Source organism: Cydia splendana, chromosome 8 (genome assembly GCF_910591565.1).
Source record: "Cydia splendana chromosome 8, ilCydSple1.2, whole genome shotgun sequence".
Lineage (NCBI taxonomy): Eukaryota > Metazoa > Arthropoda > Insecta > Lepidoptera > Tortricidae > Cydia > Cydia splendana.
Genome location: NC_085967.1, coordinates 6,629,227 through 6,651,772, shown reverse-complemented (window position 1 = coordinate 6,651,772; position 22,546 = coordinate 6,629,227). Strand labels below are relative to the sequence as shown.

General features: G+C 36.7%; 1 protein-coding gene across 7 annotated transcripts in view; it reads left to right on the top strand.

The window, feature by feature from the left end:
• The first annotated feature begins 4,511 nt into the window (after positions 1-4,511).
• LOC134792759 (myelin transcription factor 1) overlaps positions 4,512-22,546 on the top strand; it is a 303,293-nt gene continuing 285,258 nt past the window's right edge. For 4 of the 7 annotated variants that reach the window (XM_063764068.1, XM_063764070.1, XM_063764071.1 and 1 more), the window contains exons 1-2: positions 4,517-5,874; positions 16,150-16,258. In XM_063764068.1, coding sequence (XP_063620138.1) covers positions 16,151-16,258 — 108 coding nt within the window. In that variant the 5' untranslated portion in view covers positions 4,517-5,874; position 16,150. Of the gene's footprint in view, positions 5,875-16,149; positions 16,259-22,546 lie in introns of all 7 variants that reach the window. The other 3 variants (XM_063764073.1, XM_063764074.1, XM_063764075.1) reach the window with 3 other exon arrangements.

Sequence of the window (22,546 nt, the reverse complement as noted above, 5' to 3'; positions counted from 1 at the left end):
TCGTGTTACAAAGAACATAAAAATGTATGTGAAAATAAACATATAGTATTAGATAATGAGACATACTTACATACTAAGTTTAAGAAGATAGAATAGTTTAAGAATAAAAAAGGCTACATTAGGTTGAATTGCATTTATCGCAGACAAAAATAATGAGTTAGAAATAGGTAAAACTAAATAAAATAACACAATACAATATGCACAATATAGGTAAGTATGTATACGATATGTAGGATGCTTTAGTTTGGATAGGTAAGAAGTTTAGGTATTTAGGTTAAAACATAACTTGAACGAAGACTAGGTGAAAGCAGGTTAGTTTGAAATGAGAAGTTAGGTTGATTTTAGTTAGGTTTGGTCAAGTTAGGTTTGGTAAAAGAAGGTTTAGGTTAGTTTAGGCTACATCTTAAAATCTAATTAGGTTAGGTTAGGTTAGAACTGTATTCCTTATAAATCGAAATAGCTCCAAGAGGTTGTAAGATAATAAGATAATGCATCGCAAATAAGTACCTTTTGCAAATACCTATCGCTAATACCTATTGCAAATACCTATCGCTAATACCTATCACAAACACCTACAGTATAATACACACATAAAGAATGCATGAATGAAGACGTCGGTGGGTGAAGGGTCCAGGTAGTATTCTCGGTAACACAATAACGCGCCCGAGTCGAGATCGAACAATAGAAAAGGGTCGATAAGCCCATTGTTACCGTGGTGAGCAAGGTGTATTGTTTAATTAGCGTATTTCGTAAGTACCTGAAGGAGGCGCCGGGCACTGCTGAGACCTAGCGCAATCAATTCAAATGGGGGGCTATTTGTTTTTTTTTTTTTTTTTTTTTTTTTTTTTTTTAGGTTCACCGGGGGCGGTGGATCGGCCCTGGGGTCAGGATCGGTGACCACTGAGAGGTGGGGCCAGAATCGGGGAATAGTTTCTACTAGCGCGGCCTCCTCCAGCTCCGCCCAGCCGAGGCCAACTGGTGCAGCCTCTTTTTCCACCGTGCGCCTCCAGGTGGTACGTGGGCGACCTTGCCCTCTTTTTCTGGGATTTTTTTAAGTTAATTACTATATGGTATCTGAAAATAAACCATCCCTAAAATTAGGTATTAATTCTGAGGGACCCACGCCCTAAACTGATTTATTTTTGGAGCACCTAACACAAAACCTGTTAATGTAATCTGTCCAAATATAGAGCGGGATGAAAATTCTACCTATAGGTAGCCATTTTCTTCATCAACTGTACCTTAAAAGCCTTTTCCTGCTTCAAAAGTCCATAAAGCCGTTTTATTATTAACTTCTCAAAATAAACCGGGGCCGATTTTATTTTTGGCCGCCCTAACTCATGGGGCGATACATAATTAATTAAGGTTTTTAAGAATGTATATTTAACGGGTTAATAATATAATACGGACCGTGAAAGGGTTAAAGATTGTCACTTGTCACGAATAATGAACGGAAGAGGGAAAGCGTGTAAGTTTAAATAAATTATCGAAGAAATTAATGCATAGGAAAGCCACTTACAATATATAAACGACCTGAATAATGTTTATATCGTGTCTTATGTTTTTTATCATACTTGTTCATAAAGCGTGGTGTTTCACGAAGGTTAAGCAGTAGTTATTCTTACTTAGCCCTTTCTGTTCCCTAGGAAATTATGGATTTTTAGGTACCTAAGTAATTATGCATAAAGTCAAATACGAACCAAGAAGGTTATAAATAATAAAATAATGAGTCAAAATGTTTATTTAAAATCCACCATACTCATGGCTTACTTTAAAAAAGTTAAACTTGTTAATAAAATTATTTACACAACTTTCAGTCGTGGGCGTATGCCGAATGGTTTTCTTCTTTTATGTCTTTTAAGCCTTTACGTCAAACAATTAACCTAATGGCGGATATACTTAATTTCAATCTTGTTTCTACATAATGCGATGTTTTTTTGGCAATTGCTAAGATGATTACAACTAAATCTATTACAAAACAATATACCAAAATTGTTACAAATTACTCGTAAAAATACACTTTAGCTACCTCATCAAACTGATTCGGATGGTCCATTTCTGGAACGTGGAACGTTCTTAATACTGACGAAAATTGCGGACGACGCAAATAAAAGCGACTTGGAATAAGCCAGGTTTTCTTCAGCAAAATTATTCCGACAGCCAAAGGGAAAAGGGAATAACCGGCAATTTTTCTCTGAATTACCAGTTCTTATTTAGAACAAATGTATATTCTTATGTCGAATGGACTAGGTCGTGTTTAAAACGAATATTAATGGCATTTGAGCTCTTTCAGTTTCAATATACGTTATTAAGAGAAAACATGTGTGCGCTTTAGTAGGGTACTATGTCGTTTTAACGGAATAATATGTGACGCAGTAACGCTTTGACTTATTTGTAACGAATGTACGAATAACTTGTAGCGACAGAGTGCCTTCTTCATGTTTTTGTTAGTAAATTCAACACAAATTATTTATGCTACACCTCACAGAACAAATTTCGTATCATAGTGAGGTAGGTAGTTATGTACCTACTTACTTTTTTACTAGACCACGGGAGGGGTTACGATTTTAGAAGTCTATGTATTTATATATTTATGTATACAGCTTTCTATATAATGATCACTACAATAAGCTGCGTACGGGCGCACAGAGAGACGAATGTACTTAACCCTACTTAAACTTGAAACTACTACTACTTTTTAGGGTTCCGTACCCAAAGGGTAAAACGGGACCCTATTACTAAGACTTCGCTGTCCGTCCGTCCGTCCGTCCGTCTGTCCATCCGTCCGTCCGTCCGTCCGTCCGTCTGTCTGTCACCAGGCTGTATCTCTTCTCTGAACCCTTCGTGCGCGAGTCCGACTCGCACTTGCCCGGTTTTTTAAAGTAGTGCTCTATGTTTTGGGTAGAGGCATTTACGTTTCATATTGTCGTCCCAACTCATCAGTTCTGATGCTGCAGAGTTACTGCCTGCCTTAACTACGTGCTTCGGCACGCGGAGCTCGGCCTTCGGCCTTCGCAAATAAGACACTTGAACCATTGTTCTCTGTTCGAGCACTAACCTGCCGGACGCTTCGACAGTCTATACGGCCCAATTCGAACTTTAAGATACGTCAGTACATACTAGCAGGGAGAGGTACCCGGTTCGATCCGCAGTAATGTATACTGAACTGCAACTATTGCACGCGGTCGAATGCTGATAGCGACCCTCTAATGACCTAATGATGATCTAAGGCGGAGTCGGCACTCGTTGGTGGTTTTAGAAGGTAGTCCTCCACTGGTTAGTCCGTCATCCTCCCTGGTTCCCCCGGACCACGGTAAACGCATTTAATAAAAAAACAACGGGCTGCACTCCGGGAGTGCCGGCAGAAGTGAAAACTCAACGAATGTTTGTAGCACTATGCATCTAGCATTATTTCGTCGCATTACTTGAAACCCCTAAGCACATAACTGTTAGTACTCGTGTTATATTAGTACCATTTAGAGGGAAACTCACTAGATGGCATTTAAATCAATAAAGAAAAACCCATTGTAACAGTTTTTCGATCAGGTCACGTGTCCGTCTTACGTCTTACGGTCACGTGACACCTGTTACGAGTTTAACATTTTTTCCCCATCACAAAAAGTGCACAGCGCCGCTAAAGAAGTTTTCACTTCAAAAAAAACAGCTTAGAAAGACTAGTATTTATGTAGGTGAACGTAACTAAATACAATTATTTGAAGGAATTATTTATTTTAATAAGGGTTTCAGCTCCAGCTGAACAAATATTTCCTGTAGTACAAGTAATACTCACGAAAGCAAAATTGCTTATCAAAATTAAGCAAACGTGTACAGTTTCAGCTAACTTTATTTATCTCGAAATACTTGTTAATACTCGACCCTCGGGACTCGGATGAAGTCTGGCTTCCCTGAATCCCAGAGAGGCTGGATTCGTCGCCTGACATGTTGGCCGACTGATCGCGTCCACATAACGCAGACCCGAAAATCCAGTGCTCGATCCTCACAGTCAACTGTTTATGGAAGTACGTAAAGGGGAAGGGCGGCTCAAGGTATATTGGTCTCTAGACGTGTAGGTGGATATTTTCTCGTTTTGATGGGGGGTTAGGTCGGTGGGACGGGAAGTGAGAAGGATCTAAGGACAAAACTTGTTTACACTACTTACAGAATTAAATCACTTCGGTCGATGTTTGTTTGTAAGTGGTCCGGTGACTTTGCGTGTTATATTTAGATATGTTTACGTATGAATGGGTGTGTATTACATCTATTGATTGTAATGAAGCGTTTTGTGTAGTACTGCGTAATTAATGGCGTTATGTTGATCTTATTTGTAAGGGATATAAAGACAAGACACAAAATATTTAATCATACAAAAATAATTATGGAAGCAGCGATTTCTCATGGGATCAAATATACTAATTCCGTAGTTGCACTGTGTAGACGGTAAGTACGTACTTATAGAAATGAATGAGAATTTCAGCACCATATTTGCATAAATACCTACTGCAAAGCGAGTTGTCGGCCTTAGGTAGAAGTTACAATGTAGTACAGTAAACTAGTTTGAAAATTAACAGCAAACGTACGCGGCCCGCGCGACGGCGCCGCGAGTGCCCACCAAACTTATTTAAAACTAGGGCAACGCACGCCCGCCCTAACTTATTAAAGTACTCTTAATTCGACTCGTTCCAGCCGATAACAATGCAGCAAAGTTATGCACGGCAGTTAGCGCGGGGAGGGGCGCCGCCAATCTTCCGTACGTTGCAGTACAAAACCGAACTTCTTTGTAAGAACACCTCGCAAAACTTTGTCCCAAGTAAACTCGCGGAAACGCCGAAGTCCGCCGCCGGCCGGGCCCGCCGCTGCCCGCCTCGCTCGCCGCTCCGCGATACCCTCCGACCCCCGCCCCGCCGCGATCGACAACGATCCGCCTCCGACAAACAAACGGACAAGTTTTAATGTTTTGCTCACAAAGTGTATGATTAAACGCGGAGAGCGGCGGAGAGAGCCGGCCGTAAGTTATTGATTTTCCCCGACCGAACCCCTGTCGACTACGCGGCTCGCCGTCCGGTGAGCGAGCTCTTCTCGGCGACGTCACTTGCTAACTCATTCAAAATCCAAGGAAAACTACTTTTATACATAAACAGTTTAGCAAAATCACTTTTTATAGGCCGTAAAAAAGTTTTAGTCGAACATGCAGTGTGACAAATAAGTTTTTCGGAGGGTTGTTATGAGAAAAGTTGGGGGTTGCTGCGCAACTACACCGCGAGCCGCGCGAGTCGCGCACCCTACAACTTCACGTCGCTCTACGTTCCGAAGTTAACGCAAAGTTCCGCCATTTTGGAACATGCTCACAACCCACTTGTTTTATAAAGAAACTTTTTATTAATTCCTGTGGGCCGCGGAGTGTCAGTAAGATGTTTTGAGGTTATATTGTTGGACGGAAGACGTTATGCTGACTCGGAGCTGATGTTGGAAGGCCCCGGGGACCGCGAGCTGGTTGACAGAGAGTGTTTGTGCCGATTTGTGATATTGTTTTGAAGTGTTATCAAGACTGACGTTTCCCGGATGATGCTCTTGTAATTTGTGTTTACTTCTTCGCTTGTGAGGAGACGCTAAAGGTACTTTTCGGGAGCTCTGTCGTTTCGGACGGCTTGATTATGACAAGTGAACAGTGAAAAACTTTGTTTCGATAGTTTTTTCGAAGGATAGAAAGTTGTGATAGTGAAAAGTTTTCAGACAAAAGTGTTTACGAGTTAGTGGTAACATTAAAAGTGCAATCAGTGAGCGTTGTGCCTTCGTTCCGAGTCAAACTGTCTGGAAATCGCCTGGATAACGGACTGCAGTGAGACGACTCATGAGAAATAACTGAGATATCATTAGGTATGCATTTCCATATTATTATTAATAATTTAAACGCCCTTAAAGCGACCTGCTGTGTTCTAAAACATACTCAAAATTGTTAATATTCCGCTAGAAGACGAAGCAATATGCAAATTAATAATTCCCAATCAAAAACACGAATGAGAGATCCGGGCGGAATACATTTAACAGGAAATTATTCTATGCGAAATTAATTTTCTCAAAAGAATAAACAAAGTGAGCTTATAGCTACTCAGAAACGGAATTTTAAATCTTACGCGAAGTAACCTTGCCCCGGGGTGACGACGCGATCGATACCATTTTATCACTTTATTATCTCATTCAATAGGCCTGTCTTGTAATGAAAGCAAGCTAGGTAGAATAATTATTATGTAAACAATAATAATTTAAGCGTAGGTACCTTACTTAATTGATACTCGCACGTTACTGAAAAACTAAACGTAAATAAGCATGAAGCAGCCAAACACAGTAAATGTGGCGAAAAACGTATTAATCCTTACAAGAAAATAGTCAATTTGTTTGTTTTATAACTCAATTTATGAAGACAAAACCCTTTACCGTTAAATGGAACAAAAAGGTAATATTGGAGCATTTTATTGGGCCCGCCATTACAAAGTCATTTCAGTAACCGGTCCCAGACTCAGTCCATTGTAGAAGGAAAATCTTTCTACAGTCACGGCTCTCGATGGGATAACGCCAAAGTCTCAAATACGAAAGATCCCATCTTTAGACCCCTCCCCATTCAATTATCAACCCTGATCCATCTATTTAAAGCGCAATCTCGCACATCGCCCCGGAAACCTATGAAACTTTGTTAAATAACTTTTCAGATAACTTGAACTCCGTCTATTTGCGCAAAGTTGGAAGCGGTGTTTCACCGCGAGCTAATTTAATCTCTACCCGCTTGTAATAAATGTTGTTTTCGCGTAATGCCAATTGGCAAGTTGGTGTGTACGGTTGAGTTGAAAGTTGTGGACTTCGCGAAGCAAAACGCGAACTTTTGTAGAACATTTCAGTGTAGTTAGTACAATGTTATAATGGAAATAAGCACTTCAAAATGGCGTCGTCTGCAGCTGTGTTATAGGTGTAATAATGTATTGATTGCCTTGTTCCTTGCGTTATGTAATTATAGCTCTGCCTTGTTATCTTATTATTTACTTTTCTGTACCATGAATATATACAGGCGGTCGGGCGATGACCTAATATACACCGGTAACTCCCTTCTGCCTGAAAACTTCCGTCCGCGTCCCTCGGCCCCGTTCCGGTCAGTAAAAATCATGTAGCGTTTAATGTGACTGTTAATTATTTAAACAATATCTGGGAGACCGAGCTTTGCTTGGTGAACATATAAAAACTAAAAAATGCGTGTTTCCCAGAGATAAGACTTAGCTAGATCGATTTATCGCCCCCGAAAACCCCTATATAGCAAATTTCTTCGAAATCATTAGAGCAGTTCCCGAGATCACCGAAATTTATAAATAAACAAGAATTGCTCGTTTAAAGGTATTAGATACATATGTTATCACACGAGTGTGATTAAATAGGTAATTCATATTAGTATTAACCAGCTAAGTTATTTGTTCCCAATACTATTTCGTATCAGACGATTACCTATAATATCAGCATTGATTATCTCATAATATTAATTAACATTTGGCTATAACGACCAATTTAATAGATTAGGATCCTTTGCTAAGCCAAACTTGCTATACATTATTTTACCCCTAAAAGCCAATAGTCGTATGTACCTACACATTTTATGCAGTTACGACGACTAGGATCTAAAGTACAGTATTTACTTCCTAACCTAATAGTAGTATAGGTAGTACCAGAGACAAATAAATTTCAAAGACTGGTAGTCGCACACAAAGTTGAGTTACTAATTTTATTTGATAGATATTTAGAATATTATTGTTTGGCACATCTCAATAAAATATGTAAATGGCAGAATAAGAAAGTTAACCTGGTTATTTAAGAAATTAAAACAAATCGCGTCTCTTAATTTATTAAAACAAATACTGCTTTGGCTGGATCCATTATGACATACTGCATTACCATCTGGGGAGGATCAAGCAAAACCAAGTTTATTGATGTCGAACGAGGCCAAAGGTGCCTATTAAAACTCATGAACTCGAAAACCGAGATTCCCTACAACTGAGCTGTACCAAATATCTAATCTTCTCTCAATGCGTAAACTGTATATTTTGAATACTATATTAAAATTACACAAATCTCTCAAATATGCAGAACCAAATACCACTCGTAGGAGAAAACCTAAAGCTGCCCCCATTCCCAAGTTAAAATCTGTGTTCGCGAAGCGGCAATATTTTTCACAAGCAGCCCACTTATATAATTTAGTTGATACCACACTATCCATCTATCCACTCCAGGCATATAAATGTAAAAAAGTAGTCCGGGATTGGTTAAATAATTTAAACGATGAGCAAACAGAGCTATTATTACATTCCAATACTCGGTAATAGATATAAATTTAATTCGTCATATAATTTTGTTTGATAATTAAATAACATACTTAGACCTATCATTAACACACACACACACACACACACACACACACACACACACACACACACACACACACGCACGCGCACGCACACGCACACGCACACGCACACGCACACGCACACGCACACGCACACTCACACACGCACACGTACACGCACACTCACACACGCACACGCACACGCACACGCACACTCACACACACACACACACACACACACACACACACACACACACACACACACACACAGACACACACACACACACACACACACATTATTAATATAGGTAATTTAATATAACACATAACATATAGCATAGCCTATTATTTTCCTAATGTTAAAACAAAACTTTCATGCTATATACTAAAATTGTATTGTATACCCTTAACTTGCTCCTGTCACAAGTATTGATATACTTACTAGGAGGTCCCGACCCTTTCTCAATTTGAAACACAATGATTGTGACCAATAAACGATTTTTAATTTTTAATTTTGCATTTCAATTAAATAACGATTTCAATAAAAAAAACAATTAAGTATTATTCGTGTGGAATTAGCGATATCTTAGTTCAGTCAGTTAGGTGACTAAATTGCGTTGCAATTTTAAGACGAGGTCAAAGCCCTATAGGTACAAAATATGTACATAAGTTAGTAACGGGTCTATTTATATATTTAGGCTCTTTATCAAAATGATCACAATTTTGGAACAGCCATAAAGTTCTCGGAGATAAAAGTCACACCCAGAAATTAGGCTCCATAAACAGAAGCATAAGTTTTATTTTAATTGAGTTTAATTTATAACTTTAATTATTATAGTGTAGTGTTATAGTGTGTACTTTTAAATTTTTTTTATGCCTTAATGAATGAACTCATTAATCAAGGAACATAGAGACACGTTTTGTAATATTTTTATGCGTAAGTGGCACATAGCACTTTAAATTGGGTATTAAGATTGACAGTCATTGTTATGCACTGGTCGTTTGTAGCACTATGCAAATACGTGCATAGAACTAACGCTATCCGGAGTCTGCTCCGCAATATTTACCTAGTTACTTAGTTACTCGAGCACTACAGCAACCTCTATTCTAATTAAATCACTAGCTTTGTGCTCCCGGCACGTACGTATATTTTATTCAAACACGACATTCTAAAATTTTCTACGAGCAGAATAAACCCTAATAACTTTTCTATATTCCAAAACGTATATTTCTCAGAAACGGACATTTGAAAAACGACTGTAACGCGTTGAAATAAGTCTGAAATTTCATTGGCGCGGTGAGGACTTGTGATGTTTTGGACTTTTTACTGCCTCTTTTTATTTGTTGAGAACAATAAATTGCTCACAGCTCCACAACTGTCTTTTTACATGACTTAGCGATATTAGGCTGACGTACACAGTATCAAGTCAATTTTTATTATCTTTTGCGAATGTTATCGACTAAAGTACGTCCATTAGGGTTGGCGCATCGTCGAATTTACTTAAAAATAAAACTTTTTGCTGTATTTCTTAGAGTTCGCTCCTTATAGAAACCAGTTTATGCTTTCAGAAATAGGTTTTACTTTCATTATATGGTCTAGAATATACTGGTTCAATTGGTCGTAGGCAAACATTGAGGTTGGATGAGATGGAAACATTTTTATGAAATATCTGCATCCTAGTATATTTTGTTAAATTTATTTTTGACCTAATTCAGGGTTGACCCATAAGTGCTCACTTATTATTGAATATGCCTGAATTGGGTTATTTATCAGTTTTGACATCTAAATCTTTGTTTTCATGTAAGTAGTCTAAAAGGAACCCAGCTATAAGTATGCATAAGCACGTCTCTCACCCAGCGTAAAAATGATGGCACAATATTATGATGTTATTCGATAAAATATTTTCCGGGAAAATAAGGCAGATTATCTGAGAAATTCTCGTCGAAACTTCGCCTTTTATTCAAATCACTTTTGCTTTTATACGACTTCGAAGTTTTTCAATTGATTAATTCAAATGCAAAAGTGGATTTTTGGCTGAAATATGTGAGCATGAAAGTAGTAAACACACTTCGTTATTTGCCAGCGACTAGTCGGAGTTTTTAACTCGTCGTCAAAAAGAAGTAGCTCTTAAAACTTGGTAGATAGAGTCGATGTTCCAATGGGAGTTATCTAAAAAAATACTAGACGTGTTTTGAACTCGGTCAAGCCCTGACAAAGGCACTTTATATTTAAATAAATGTGTGAGTAAACGTTGCTAAAACGGCCCTATGTAAACGTCACGGTGATAAAAGTGTCCTTAAGATACCCAACATTTGAGGGCTTCCAGGAAAATTCGACTTAGCTTCATTCTATTATATGGGACTTTTGTTTACTCTTAATGTTATTCGAGATGCTACGTTCTTGTTAAAATGGAGATATATATAATTTTGAGACTGGCCGAACGAGCGAGAAGCGTATCCTTTCAGGTTGGGTAAAAATGTTATCGTCTGTCCAGCTGTTTTTCTTTAAAGGTCGCATTGCTCTTCTGATTCTCGTTACATTTTGTGAGCAAGTTCGATAAAAATACGAAATTTATTGTTGATTCAGTAAAAAAAAAAAGAAAACGCAAGATGTAAACTACACCTACATCGGATACCTCTCACAGGGCCACCTACGTCTCACAGGGCCACATCTAAGGTGTTTAACAGCGATTTCATGTGATGGCCTAAAATAATGCCAATCCCACGCTCCAGTTAACTCGATTTTAAATTCAAATTCTTAAATAATTATCTGATAGCATGGCAAAAATAGAAACCAATTAAGTGAGCGGGGGCGAGCATCGGTATCTCGTCATTTCACAATGGAGAAGATATTTCTTACACCGCTTCCCCTGAACATTTCTTCAATGTGAACTGAAGGAAATTAAAAAATTCGTTGAGGCTTTGTTAAGATTATGTTTATCTTTTCAAGATTTTCGAATGAAAGCTGAAAAAAAAAATTATATGTCTTTATCCTCACACTAATAGTCTTCACATTAATTTTTATAAAGTACATAGAACTTAGTTTAATTAGAGCCTTTTAGTAAGAAAAAAATAGTCAAAATACGTATTTTTAGGACGTCTTACAAGTACCAACTTCATCAAGTTATTGGTAAAACTTTGAGAATAACGTAATATAACTTTCGGCTACAAATTAGGTAGCGGCAAAGTTGTCCCGAGCACTTGATATTCATTCCTCTTCAGTGATTCTCAGTGTAATACTCGTACAAGATTATATTAATAGTACCTAAGCTAAAATCGATATAGTTTCCATTATTATCTTTCATAAGGCTGTGACCTATTCTGGGAAGCATAAGTAAGTTAAAGCTTATATTAATATTAATTATACGTAGCCGAATATACGTTGTGACGGTTGTAGATTCATTTTCAGGTTATTATTATAACTCACACAAGGTGGCCTGATGACCTGGTAAAGGTCCCGGGAGTCCGCTGGATGCGGGTGGAGCAAGACCATTGTGGCACTCTTTGGGGTAGGCCTATGTCCAGCAGTGGACGTCCTCTGGCTGATATGAGGATGATGATTATAACCCGCGTACTTGTAGGAGAGGCCAAATCAGATTTTGCAATCAGCTTGAGCAATCGTAAAGGTCGTATCATAACAAGATCAAACCCTTAAGACATTGTTCAATCAAAATCGGCCACGTGAATTTCCGTCAAATTGTCACTTGATCTGTCTTTAAAAGTTTAACTAACTACTAGATGTTGATATATTCATACATTTTGAAATATGGAAGAGTTGAACAGTTATTTTATCCTGTCGTTCGGATTTGTCACCTTTTGCGTTTAACCAACATGCCAGTATCGTCCGGCAAATTGGTCAGTAAGCTGTGGGCCAATTTGAACGAAAAATCTATGTATTAAAAAAATATGCACATCCTATCTAATTATCATTCACAAGATAATCATATATATAAAATTGAGATGGCGCCTTACAAATTGCTAAAAAAGTTTTTGACACGTATCTCGAATACGAAGCACGTATGATAAGAAAAAACTGTTTAGAAAATCTATTATCTAAATATGAGAATAGACTAGAGCATAAAAACTATCGCTTTCGATGCGTATTTAATTTACAATAAGCAAAATAAATTTTCATAACAATCTTCATTTTACGATTAACGGCCATTTTCGGCAACTCTCGGTTAGTTTCGTTTCGGTGGTGCTACAGACAAAATTATTTGATGTGGTGCTACAGACATACCAAATGTTTATCTTTGTCATGTTGGTTATTGCGGCGTTTTATTACACGAAGTAAAATAAAAAGTGCTGTCAACCTCAACCTTAGTCTATGTCCATACAGTGACTTATGCCATATATGACTAAACTTATCAATCAAATTAGTATTATTTGGTATTATCGTATGATTATCGTGTTAATAATTTGTATTTTATTGTTTTAAATTTCTTTTTGAGTTATATTATTCAGATTGACTTTCACGGCTTTGGCAAACATTGCCATTCGTCCGGGAAACGGGCTGCCGAGATGGGCCAAAAATACAAAGTTGATAGCAAGTTAATATGAAGCCCATCAGTTCAAGGGATGGTGTCCGTAATAATGTGTGTGTGATAATTATACTTTAATGACTTTACAGATATAACCAATTCGGGAACTGTTTTCTCGCGTAATACGACCAGGTAGGGTTTTTTTTTCTTGCTGAACAGTCACTATCTGAACAATGTAAATTATAATGAAGTTAAAGTGCATGCACAGATATTTTGGAGCTCAAGGGTTGCTCAAGATCTGCTCAACCTCGGCCATGGCGACTGGCGAGAGCTATCGCAAGACCGGGAAACATGGCGTGATCTGGTGTCGGAGGCCAGGACTCATTTTGGGTCGTTGCGTCACCGTAGCCGTCGTAAGTAATGTCAATATCCAGACAGGGAAATGGGGACTTTTTACGTTTGTATGAAAATGCGATTTACGGGCGGTGGTCGTACATACATATTCGTCTTAAGGCGGAAATTAATCTAATGAACGTTTTTGAAATTGGGCTTATAAAAATAAATAATATTTTTTTTCGTAGATGAAGAAAATACAATCTTGCCTTTTATCAAATCACATCATTTTTTGAGAAATTTGCGAATTAAGTTATCCAAATATCGGTTGCAAATAAGAAGTCCCTATCACAGTTATGAACCCTGGCAGAGTTCAATACATAATAATATCGGTATTTAACTAGACAAACTCTTTATTTAATTTACGCGAGCGGAGCTGCGGGCCCGTCTAGTATATTATATTCGTTCACACACTTATATCATCATACTAAAAATTGAGGCTTCAGTTCTTCAAACTACGCAAGCATGCTACAGAGCTCCACCATAATGGTTAATGGTCGGAATTTCAGTATATCCGTCCAGTTTAGGTAGACCTTATACTCAGGTAAGTTACCAGGAGGCCAATCCGAACACACATTTTGATGTTAAAATAATATCTAACTGATGTTAGGTATCATTTGCCCTTGCGTCTCGTTCACGCTAATACATCTATGGACAAGTATAAGCGAAATGCACGCGCGAATGATACCAAAATTACAGCATTTTGATATCATAATGTAAGTTCGAAGTGGACTCCAGTAAAATGATAGAACTGCGTGGCGTGGAGACTGGTGATGAGACTTGTAACTTTTTATAGTACATTATCGTCGAGGCTCGGAAGTAGCTACTTGCAGGCTGAGGATTCGTTTTAAACGGATGACCTTGGGAGTCCGTTTAATTGAATCCGAAGCCAGCAAGTAGCCTTCCAGCCAAGTCATATACATATAGTGCTTTTCTCAAAAATGGTGCAAGAAATATAAATATAATAGAAATATTTTACAAAAGCAACGTTCTTACGTATATATTTTCACAGAAAAAAATAGAAACAATTGAAAACGTTTGCATTGCCGCCTTTTTGTTTTTTTTTATTTTAAAATAGAAGTGTATTTTTCTGCCGAAAATACTCCAAACTATTTGAGACAGCTAAATAGTCGCGGTACCAACATTATAATAATAAGTAAAGCCTGACAACAGTTTATTTAACCCTGAGATAGTGTCGCTGCAAACAGCTTACGTATGGCAATAATGTGCGCGTACGTCATGTATAGTCGGGGTAGTGGGCATTGGCTTCATGTTGATACTCGTATAATGTCAGAAACATTGCTTACAGAAAATTCGGTTCATTCAATTTACCTATTCGTCAAAATCTGATTCTAAATATTCAATATTAATATATTCTTCGTTTTCTGACTCTGACGAAGTCTGATTTTCATCAGATGTTGTGTCGCTTTCAACCACCAACCTCGATTATAAAACGTTCAGTTTCCAATTCGATTATAGAATTTTTATCGTCGATCTACATAAACCTTAAATGAAATATTAAAGTTTAAACCAAACAACTAACCAGTTCAATAAAACCGCACTATAAAATGTCAATACCGGTCATGTCAACAACCAACTTCAAAACATTGTTTATTGGAATGCTATGTAATCCTTCGTCTTTTTTAAGCTGTAAGTATTTGATTGCATTCACTACAATTTTTTCGCATCTTTGGTATTTTTTTGGCATTTTTGTAATAAAACCGTTTAATAATCCGTCAAATAAACTGTTGTCAGGCTTTACTTATCATCTGTTTGGCTGTTTAATGGGCCTGTGCCTTCATTTGATATGGCCATTTAAACATATTTAATTACACAAACGGGTCTACCGCGATATAATTTCATTGTTTTTACCTTTCATTCCGACGTTAGACGGTAGACCCGTTTGTGTAATTAAATATGTGTACAAAACGCGAGAGTTTAAAGTGTTATATGGCCATTTAAACTTTTTAAAAGTTAGGAACTCGACAATTAATGGAATTTATATGCAACATTGCAGTCCAAAAATCGAGACTGCAATGTTTTTAACTTTTTAATTTTTGACTGACCATAAACTCCGCACTTCGCGACCTATTTTTTAAACGGCAAAGTCGACTTTGTCGTTTAAAAAATAGGCGGTCCATTTTTGAGAAAAATAATATTTACAATAAAATTCGCTCGCAAGGAATTTTATCATTTGGCGAACTCTAAGGGCGAGAAATATGCTTACACCTCTCATCCGAATAACTTACTTAGAAATTCTGGTACAGCGAGATAGATGGCGCTGCCCTCTATGCGACTATGGATGTATAAAGAATGGTAAAATGTGACGTTCCACGGCAAAAGGTACCTTATGGCGGCTGGCGCTTGCGTCGCATAGCGCCACAATAATATTGGAGCGGTGTTAATAATAGCGTAAGCGCCAACCGCCATAAGGTACCTTTTGCCGTGGAACGTCACAAATCATGTATAACAAAGAAAGATTATTCTATCGCAATCATATCAAAAGAATACGTGCGAAAGTGACACTTTCACTCGTTCACTAGTTTTAAACTCGCCTCACGGGGCTCCTGCAAAATGACATACCTATACTCTGTATGTTTAGGTATTTAAATAAAAGTAAACAAACATTTGTACATTTTCGGGTAGTTATAACATTTATTGGTTAACCAACTAATTACATGACCGCCTGGATCTGTCACTGAACGGGCTGACTTTAACCTACATTATTTGATCGTGTTATGTTTTCATCTACCCTCAACTGGCTTAAGGAGCCATTTGAGGGTAGATTTTGTTTACTTTTATTATACCTAAAGATACAGACTATAGAGCACTTGCATAGAATCCTGCTTGTATGTGAATGTGGGTATTGTTTGGCGTAAACATATTGTTCGGTTGCAGAATGTCCCGCAAGTCCCGGCAAGGGTACAGCATCCGGCACCTTCTCCAGCTGCCAAATGCGCCCCGCAGCCCGCCGGCCGCGCCGCACCCCCCTGCGCCATCTATAAAGGTAGGTTATAGTATACATTAACCGGTTAGCTACTTCTGCTCCTGACAAAGTTTCTGTTTAATACTAATAATGATTAATAGTGAGCTGGTTCAAGGCTGATCACAGACCATACCCCACTTAAGAAATTATTACCGAACTTCAAACTTCAACATTTATTCAGCAAATAGGCCACAAGGGCCCTTTTACACGTCAACATGGAATTTAGATTTACATACCTACAAGCAAAAAAAACACATCAAAAATTATAAAATACATCTACTTAACTGCAAATAGGTATCAATTCAAACTAAAGTATTACAATTACTTAGAGATGTTTAATGTCTCTTAATGTCGAATGACACAAAAAACAAAAATGATTTAGAGAATTTTGAAACGCGTGACGCCAAAATTGATCAAAATTGGTGCCCTTTTATTCGAATACTTACCATTCTGATGCCAGTGTACGTTCGAATTGGCCTGTGAGTGTTTACCGTCCGCAAAGGTCGATATCTGCATTCCTACATTGGTATAACACCATTTGTGCGACCTATTCAAACTATACAAAATACATCATTTCTTTCATACGTAGTCTTAAAGGTTTGTCGCGAGCGAGATGCGCTGCGAGTAACATCAAAAGCGGAGGTAATATGGCATTTATTGAAATTCTAGTGAAAATCGTTTGCAATAAAGTATAAATAACTATGGACGTTTGAGACTGTTCAAAGAAGCCTACATGGAATGATTGAACGATGTCGTGAGTTATTTTAAGCCTCTTTTATAATGGAGGTTGTAGTCGGTCGATTTATACATCAATCTTTTCTAACTGATAGTTAGGAATGCTTACTTAGGTATGTGCAAACGAAAAGTTCTCAAAACTGGGAAAACTTCTCACATTTTTGTTTTGAGAACGAAAATATACATTTATTGTGAAAATATTTAGGAAATACAGTGAAACTTGGTTAAGTGGGACCTGGATAAGTGAGAAACCTCTATAGCTGGGACACTTTAGCACTGAATTACCTCTGTTAGTGAGATAAAACGAACCTCTATAACTGGGATTAGTTGTTGTGATTTTATAGTCACATTTACCTCTATAATTGAGACAGAGTGTATTTTACCTCTTTTACTGAGACTATATTTATAATATTACATTTTCCTAATTGTTTTTTTAGAATTTTATACGAATTACCTCTGTATCTGAGATAACGTCAATCTATGACCTCTCTAACTTGGACTTTATTGATCTATTTCCGTATTCTTACTAACTCTTAGTCTATCCACAAATTCCGCATTTGCTTAATTGTGTCTAAACGACTTCAAGTTTCATTTAGTTACTTTATGTAGTTAAAACTATCGAAACGAAAGCTGAAATCTTGATAAGTAACAAGAATAAACAAATTTTCAATTAATAAATTTCTAAGACGCAATGAAGTCCGTATCAAATTTAATTGAAAAAATCTATCCTTTGGAAAATCATTCAAAATAAATTCAAACAAATATTTAAACAGACTTAAAAATATTTAGGGACAAGGATTATTTTACCTAAACATTTAAAGATAAATACAAAATACCTTATTAACCACCTCTATAACTGAGATATATCCTCTATTCTCACCTCTATTAATGGGACCCTCTGTAAATGAGACATAAATTTATTTGTACCTGGCTAACTGAGAGCCTGGGTAAGTGGAATACCTCTTTAAGTGAGACAAATCTGCTCGTCCCTTGAAGTCTCACTTATCCAGGTTTCACTGTACCTAATAATATCTACTCGTAATACGCTATTATAACATATATAGAGTCTGTGCGGAAAGAGAAGAGTCGTAGAATGGATTGGACCCCATACATTTCACGACTCTTCCCTTTCCGCTCAGACTCTAGACAAATACGCGTCACAGATAGACAGATAGAAAACACTGCACATAGTTAATAAGTTTTTGGCAAAAATTTCATTTTTGGTACAAGCTTTTATCGCTGACTGTACTTTTCTTACGACAGACAACAGACAACTAATACTCATCGAGACAATTCTAAAAACCCCTAACACAATTAGGTTGCGTTATTGTTTCATCACAGAGTTCCTATGGCCACCTCCTGTCTCCATCATCAGATCAGTTCGACAGTACCATATTATTGTATTGTCATCAGAACTACATACAGCTGCCAATTTTCATGACGCTACGATCCTTGGAAAATGGTTAAATTAGTTACCTTAGATTCCATTACAGTTAGTTACATACAGGTCGACCTAATAAAAAGCTTGTTAAAAACCCTAAATTATACTAAACTCCACTGTCCAAGCATTTGCGTGTCTTTCAAGTAATCAAAGTGATATCATTATATGTAACTGGTTACGTTGATTTGCTCCAAATATCGTTTTATATCCTACCGCGGTCCTAATTCCTGTTACCAATTCACTTTGCCTTATTTGCGTAAACACGGCTTTGGATCTTTTGTGTTATTCCATACTAAAGAAAGCGATGCACGGAAGATAAAGTGGAGATAATTTCCAGTTTGAATTATAATCCAGGAAAATATGTAGGTAACAGTTGCGCTCACTCCAATAAGAGACAAACATTTCCAATCGAATCATGTTTCAAATAAATAGTCGGCACCTTTAACTGATGTTTATTTACCGGTTAAAGGTACAAAACACAGTCTCAAAGGCACTTTTACAGAACACGTTTACCAAAGGCGTTCTGAAATTTCAGAACATTACAATTTATTGGATAAATCTGCTTAAATGTATTTATACGTCGCGTTACATTTAAGGCATAAGCGGTGACGATTTTTAAACTATCAATTTAATTTACATACTACATTTTGTGATTTGAAAATTTCAGCCATATCTATTCTGCCTAATCAATGCGTTAGGCAGAATAGATATGGCCGAAATTTTAATAAAACGTTTTCGTTTGTTTATTTTATGCGGGTGAGCGTGAAAAAATGGATACGCTGATAATTTTAACATTTTGAACAGACAGCGATCATGAATAACTTTTATTACACTTTCATTTAATACTTAAGTCAAAATGACTGGTTAAGATACAGGAATAATAGCCAATTTATTAAGGCTTGTAGCGCGTTTATCAATAAAATAAATAAAAAACAGTATTTACATAAAAACATAGTAGTGGCGTGGCATTTAACTTACCTACTGTATCTTTAAGGGCTTTAATGTGGTTAGTTACTTGAATTAAAATACCTTTAAGAAATGTTTTCTTTGCTCGTGCAGTGGAAATCTTCAGCTTTTCGCTTGGACCACATGTTGATGATTACATATTCCGTGAACAACACCTTCAATAGGCTTTATTGACGCGTTTCAACTCATAGAAACACACGTGAACCTCATAATGTTATTTAAATTATCTTTTTAAATGAAATATTGTGATGTTTCTTAATTTCACTTATTAAGAAACATTAATATATAACATATTATGGATATGGATACATGACATACAAAACGAGATACTACACTCTCAAGGAAATCAAAATTTATAAGGTACTTCCCGTTGACCTAGAACTATGAAATTTGGCAAGTATTATCCTCTTTCAATACAAGTACAGGGAAAAATCTGGAAACTATAAATTTGTAAAACCTAAAAAAAGTAAATTTATACGGAATCCTCGGTGGGCGAGTCCGACTTGCACTTGGCCGGTTTTTTTAAATACAAGATCTCAATATGAGTTTCTATCAGTAAAAAAAGGCTTATTTCAATATACCCAGATTTTTTACTTGCGCTAGTATAATACCAATCAAGGTGAATAAAAAGATAACGTAACCAATTCCGTCCCAAAACCCTTCCCGAAATAATCTCTTTATCTTTGATGTAACATTATTCCACGAATAGGGAAGACGTTTGGTATGCAACAAAGAGCGTGATGTAATGACTACTAAAGTCCTTCACGGGACGAAGGATTCGATTGTCCTTGAGTGTCTCGTTTTCCTCGACACCAGCGCCTCTACCGGGAAAACAGAAATAAAAAGTTTACTAAACGACGCTTTTTAATCTAAAAATATGCTAAAGTAATTTATTAAAATGCATTAAAAATACTGGCTGCTGAGAAAAGTTAACAAATGAGCGTCGAAGTGCAAAGAAAATAAAAGAAAAGTAAATAATGTTCCTGACGTTCAGAATTCAGCTTTGCATCTTTGTAATAAAACAGTGTTTCGTTTATACGAACTAAACGCAAATACTTAGAAACACACCATTCGGAATCACGCCGACTTTCCGTTTACAACCCTCCCAAGTGGACTACCCGTGTTCGCCAGTTTTCGTAGTCGTTCTCTTTGTTTAGAATAGATGGCGCTGATTTTCCATATTGGTTTATTTTGGTACAATATGTAGGAACGATACATTATTGATACAATTGTTACGTGAGTATAATGAATAAATTGTTCCACATTTTATACATATGTATATATAATTGTTGTGATAATCATTTCAGTAGGTACCTAGTTTGATATATTCCTGTTTATGACATCATAATGTAAGTGTTCTGCTCACAATAAGAAAATACTTATTACATATTTAATTTGGTAGTTTAAATAGACATACTAATAATTAAATAATCTTAAAACTGCAGATATACAAGCAGCTGGCACCAGAAGATGGACCTGCTCATGACTAGTTGAGGAAAAAAAATGAAAAATTATACATAGACGTGTCGTTAAAAATACCACTAGGGGTGTCGATTTTCATTTTTTTTGTAATTCCATAATAAATTGAGATATATTTTATTTCATTATTTTTCTCGAGTAGTCATGAGCAGGTCCATCTTCTGGTGCCAGCTTATCGTTGAATTTTGGGACACGTGGTATATTGTGGGATTTTTAGGTCTGACTCCAACCATGATTAATCTGAAATTTTACATATAAACGCATATACTTACCTAAGGCTCTTATACTGGCATGTAGAATGTATATTTTAATTCAAAAATTAAAGTATTGTCTTCTATACATTTAAATTTAACAACGTATAAAATATGTTACCGTAAGAATGGCGCCTATTGCCCAACCCAGCAGTAAGCACTGATTGAAACAACAAAAGCCAAACAATCCTATCGTATTCCAAAATAGCTAAAGCAAATCAATCAGTTACCCCCGAATTCTTGTAAAAGTATTCCGACCGTTGTAGTATTTACGGAGCAAATCAACTATTTATTTATTGGCTATCGCTTTGATCGCTCGGACGTCGTACAAATACGATTGTCCTGTTTAGAAAGGGGTGGAGTGGGGAGTTGTGTGGATCGGTTCTTTGACAATTACCTACTATTTGTCTATTTACGTGTTTTTTCTATAGTATTGGACAAACCTTGAGAAGAAGGTAGTAGGTCTGAATCATATAATTCGCGAAATTCCTTATTTGATTTAAGTTACTTAAATACAACTGTATTCACAATTCACAAATACTCTTTTTGTATTCCTATTTACTTGGTTTTTTTTCTGGTCGCAAACAAATATAGGTAATTATGTTGTCAAATATACATTGCCCTAGTTATTTAATACTTATGTAGGTATAATTTGTTCACTTTGATCATCAATGCTCGTTTTTTGTAACGATAAAGTTACTGGGTAATTCTAAGGATAAGTAAGTCCACTTAGCTTTATAGACTTACATTTTATCGAAACAACGTTAGGCTTATGATATGTACCTATAAATAAAAGTTTCTCGCATGTCCACATAATCTCATGTCAACAAAAAGGGTTTCCCCCCTATTGCACCGGATAACTTGTGTAAGAATGCCCTTTACGAAGCGTGACCGGTGGGCACAGGGCAGTTTGCTCTCGTGTGTACACGGCTCACTTATGGACATACATAAACAAATAAAAACAGCAGTTAATACTATACCTATGCTAACGTAATAATACAGTTAAAAATCACTCGTCGCTGCATATCAATTGAGTTTCAAAAATTATGTCTGCCCGCACTAGTTTTGAATTAAATATGCACATTATTTTTGCATTAAATAAGCTTCATATTAGGTATTTTTGTATTGTATTGCATTTGGATGACAACGTTACTGCTGAAGCGTTGTCGCGAGCGATTTTACTGTCAATATCGTTTATTTAATGAGTTAGGAATTGAACGTTCTAATCGCAACAGTAATGCAATGACATCAATGCAATTTACCAAGGAAATTAATATTAACATCGCCTGCGTCAATGCTGTAACAGAAAAGTTGCAACAGTAATGCTTCTCCAGTCACAATCCGAATTTCGTAATTTCCACCTTAAATAGCTTCATAGCTAAACACACTCAGGCGATACCTCCTTGCGGATAGTAAGAAATAATAGATCTTCAATCT